The sequence below is a fragment of the Myotis brandtii genome, unplaced genomic scaffold (genome assembly GCF_000412655.1).
Source record: "Myotis brandtii unplaced genomic scaffold, ASM41265v1 scaffold64, whole genome shotgun sequence".
In the NCBI taxonomy this organism is placed as follows: Eukaryota; Metazoa; Chordata; class Mammalia; order Chiroptera; family Vespertilionidae; genus Myotis; species Myotis brandtii.
In genome coordinates this window covers 310,902-314,610 of record NW_005370460.1, presented here as the reverse complement: position 1 = coordinate 314,610, position 3,709 = coordinate 310,902, and the positions used below count along the sequence as shown (strand labels likewise).

The 3,709-nt window shown below is 50.2% G+C and overlaps 1 protein-coding gene across 2 annotated transcripts in view; it reads right to left on the bottom strand.

Moving 5' to 3' along the window:
- Positions 1-361: 361 nt before the first annotated feature.
- The window catches only part of UFC1 (ubiquitin-fold modifier conjugating enzyme 1), a 4,229-nt gene continuing 881 nt past the window's right edge, over positions 362-3,709 (bottom strand). Inside the window, exons 1-6 of one of the 2 annotated variants that reach the window (XM_014528579.1) lie at positions 3,152-3,301; positions 1,988-2,055; positions 1,684-1,747; positions 1,346-1,422; positions 1,008-1,098; positions 362-788 (exon numbers count right to left, since the gene is read on the bottom strand). In XM_014528579.1, the coding sequence (XP_014384065.1) occupies positions 696-788; positions 1,008-1,098; positions 1,346-1,422; positions 1,684-1,747; positions 1,988-2,055; positions 3,152-3,190 (432 nt within the window). In that variant the 5' untranslated portion in view covers positions 3,191-3,301 and the 3' untranslated portion in view covers positions 362-695. Of the gene's footprint in view, positions 789-1,007; positions 1,099-1,345; positions 1,423-1,683; positions 1,748-1,987; positions 2,056-3,151; positions 3,302-3,709 lie in introns of those variants that run through there. The other variant, XM_005880464.2, reaches the window with a different exon arrangement.

Genomic DNA, 3,709 nt, shown 5'->3' with positions numbered 1-3,709 from the left:
CTTCAGCGTCGCTCACGGCGCCTGCGCAGCCGCACTCCGACCCAGCGCCTGCTTTCTCAGCGCCTGCGCAACCCCGCCCCCCGACACCATGGCAACGCAGCCAACTTTAGGACCCACAGTTCCCAGCCTTGCCCAGCATTGTCTTTACACCGTTACTGCGAACCATGTCCCTGAAGTGTAGGTCCCGTCACCTCATTCTGTGGCCCACAGGGTGTGGGTCTGACAGCGGAGCCTGGCCCCCAGGTTTGCAGCACAGATGCTTCCCAGAGAGCTGCAGGGGGCGCTCAGTAGGGCGGGGGGCCTCTCCGCAGGGCAGGGAAGGCTGGCCTGCTGTTAGCAGCCACCAATGAGGACCACAGGCCACCAGAGGAAGCAGCTTTTATTGATGAGTTATCTCCAGAAACCAAAAGTCCATGGACCCACTTTCCGCCACCCGCTGTCCCTCCAGGACCTCACATCGCTCCACCTGGGGAGGGGATATAAGTGACCTTTGGGTTTTTCAAAGCCCCAGGCTTTCCCCTCCCTGTGTAGCCTTAGACATTCATAGCAATACTGTTTGTTGGTTTTTTTTCCAGCAATGCCTGCTGCAGCTACTTAATAACAGTTGTGGGTGAAAGAGTGTGAGGGAAGCATTAGATGAGTAAGGGACACACAGGAAAAAGGAACGGAGCCTCTCAAAGGTCCCCTGTCCAGCCTCAGTGGCTTGATCCTTCAGATGATTTCTCTTTATGCTGAATAACGCCTTTCTGAATCAGATCGGGGACTTCCACTGCCAGCCATGGACCCAGCTGTAAGACAAGGGAGACCTGTGAGGTTACTACCACCAAGGCAATGCATCTTGTTCTATCAGAAGCTCCTTCCTAGAGAGATTCTAGGGGAGCACACCCAAGGGAAAACACTGTTATTCCTTGTTTATTCTCAGTTACTTCTCTTTTTTATATTTCTATTGATTTTTGAGGGGGGGGGTGGACGGGAGAGGGAGGGAGAAGCAAATAACCCAAACTTACCCCCAAAGCCATAAGATGAGCTAGTCCAAACTTGGGCACGTTCCTGGCCCACAAAGGCTTAAAGTGATCAGTCAGACATATTTTGCCACCCCTATGAGAGGGATAAGAGGGAAGAAGGTGTTGACATGCAAGGTTACCATGAAACATAGCAGCCTCTTGGGAGCACAAGGCTACTAGTGATCCAAATTGAGAACAAGGTCAGCTAAGTGCAGTGCCCAGGCTTGGTAGAGGGAGGCCTAGAGCCCCTCTAGGCCAGCAGGCCTCTGGGAAAATTCCTGCCTCCCCAAGTTCTTCCCTAAGCCCATTTTGACCCGTTCCCATCTCCTATTCAGTCCTACCTATACATCTTGGCTGTTTTTCCATCCAGCTCAGGGACTGCAATTTCTGGAGCAGTAGTAGGATATGTGATAGGAATCTGGAGGAATTATAAAACCTTAATAAAAGAGAATCAGGATATAAAGGAACTAATGTAACCTGACATACATTTCTCAGTTGAACTGAAATGTTTGGCAAACTCCCCAAGCAGCATGTGCAAACCAGAATTCTGGACTTAGAGATTAGTAACTAATCTACGCTTGCTTCAAATCTGTTTTTGCCTCCCATTGGAAAATTTCTTCGGTCCTTTCAAGTAATGTTAGCTTGTTAACCTCCATATTTCCCACACCATCATACTCACGTCAAACTCGATGTCAAACTCATATTTGAGGAGATCATGGATGTACCAGCATTTTCCAAACCACCTATAATGAAGACCAAACCTCAGTCTAATTTGACCATTCTTCTCATACTCAAGTGACATCTTCTTGGCTTAGGTGACTAGCCCGGGAGACTCATGGGATAGGAATTGGGAAACTCTGGAGCTGTGGGAGTGGACACAGCCAATACGAAGCAGGGATGGCCTGGCAGTGAGCTCTGAGATACTAAAATGCTAAAACCACGTACGATTCCCACCCCGATACCCCCCAAGAGGGTCTGCCTACCGAGTCCCTTCCTTGTTGGACTCCAGTCGGAACCAATCAGTGTCTGCATTCTTGTTGTTCTCCACATACTAAAAGCAAAGAATTAGGCCTTTGAGGGGGAAGCTGAGGCCAAGGGCAGTTCCCCTTCCCTCAAAAGAAAATTATGTGACTACTTTCTTTTTTAGTACATTTGCCCAATTTTCCTGTCATAAACAAAAATAAAGACAAAGTCACACTGGTAAGCAGGGACTAGCAATTGCCCAGACTAGAGAATGCTTGGGCTCCACTCACTTTAGCACAAAAGATTTGATGACACCAGCTGAGTTCTCTTTTCACTTCTGACACTTTCTGCCCTCAGCTCACAACTCGTTTAATGGGGTGCTCCCTCCCTAGAGGACATGACATGGTCCTGGTTTTGATTAGCTCCCACATGCTGATGGACTTCCAAATCTTTATCTTTAATCCAGATGTTTTCTCCAGCTTCAGACTCCAGTATCCAACTATATATTTCTACCTTTGTTTCACAGGTACCTCAAGCTCAGCTTTTGCTTTTGTTCCTTCGGACCTGTCCCCCCACTGCATCAATCTCAGGCAGTAGCATCAACATTCACTGTCATTTAGGCTAGAAACCTGGAATTGTCCTTTAAAAAAATTTTTTTATATTGATTTCAGAGAGGAAGGGAGAAGGAGATAGAAACATCAATGATGAGAGAGAATCATCAATCGGCTGCCTCCTGCACGCCCCCATTGGGGATCAAGCCTGAAACCTGGGCCTGTGCCTGACCAGGAATGGAACCATGACCTCCTGGTTCAAAGGTCCATGCTCAAGCACTGAGCTGCACCGGCCGAGCTGGAATAATTCTTGATTCTCCCTCTCCTTTACTCTAGCCCAGCAACCATGTCCTGCTGATTTTACCTTCTGAATAGTCTTCAAATCTACCTCTCCTCTCTATTCTCACTATAACTAACTGTAGAGTTTAGACTTTAGAGCATCAACTTTCTTTTGCCTGGATTAATCACAGACTCCTAACTTGTCTCCTACCTTCAATCTTATCCCTGTCAATTCCATTTTCCTCTCTATTGCCACGGTGATTGATCTAAGCTCAAATCTGACCAGAATATTCCTTGGTGAAAATCCTTTAAAGGAATCCCAACGCCTCCAAGATAAAATTCGAGTGCTCAGACCTCTCCCTCGAGTCTTGCCCACCACTCCTTGCTACGCATTTGGTGCTGCAGCAACTCTGAACTAGGTGTCTCTTCATACACATCACGGCGTTTCTAGCGTCGGTGCCTTTCGCCGTGAACGTCCTCCTCCCACCTCAAGCACCGCCTCCTCCAGGGAGCCCGCTCTGACCAGCCCCACCCGGATTAGCTACCTCGCCGGTTCAGCACATTCTAGCAGTTCTTCGGCCTCCCTCTCCCTTTCCCCACTTAACGAGTTTAGTAGCCCGGCCCGCCGCCTCCGGCCTCGGAGCCCCTTCCTGGGTGCGGGGTGCACAACAGGTTTGCGGTGAAGAGAGGCACGCGGCAGGACAGACACCGGCCGCTCCAGCTCTCCTCTCAGAGAAGAGGGGGAGCCGCACAGGGTCCCGCCATCCTGCCACTACCCCCTCTTTGACTTTTCGGCCCGAACGTGCGCGCCTCCCCCCGGAGTGAAGAGGGGCCGAGGGGTCGGCGGGGACAGCCCGCTCCTCGCCCCCAGGAGGGCAAGCCCGGAGCCGGAGTGACACGTCACCCTCCGAG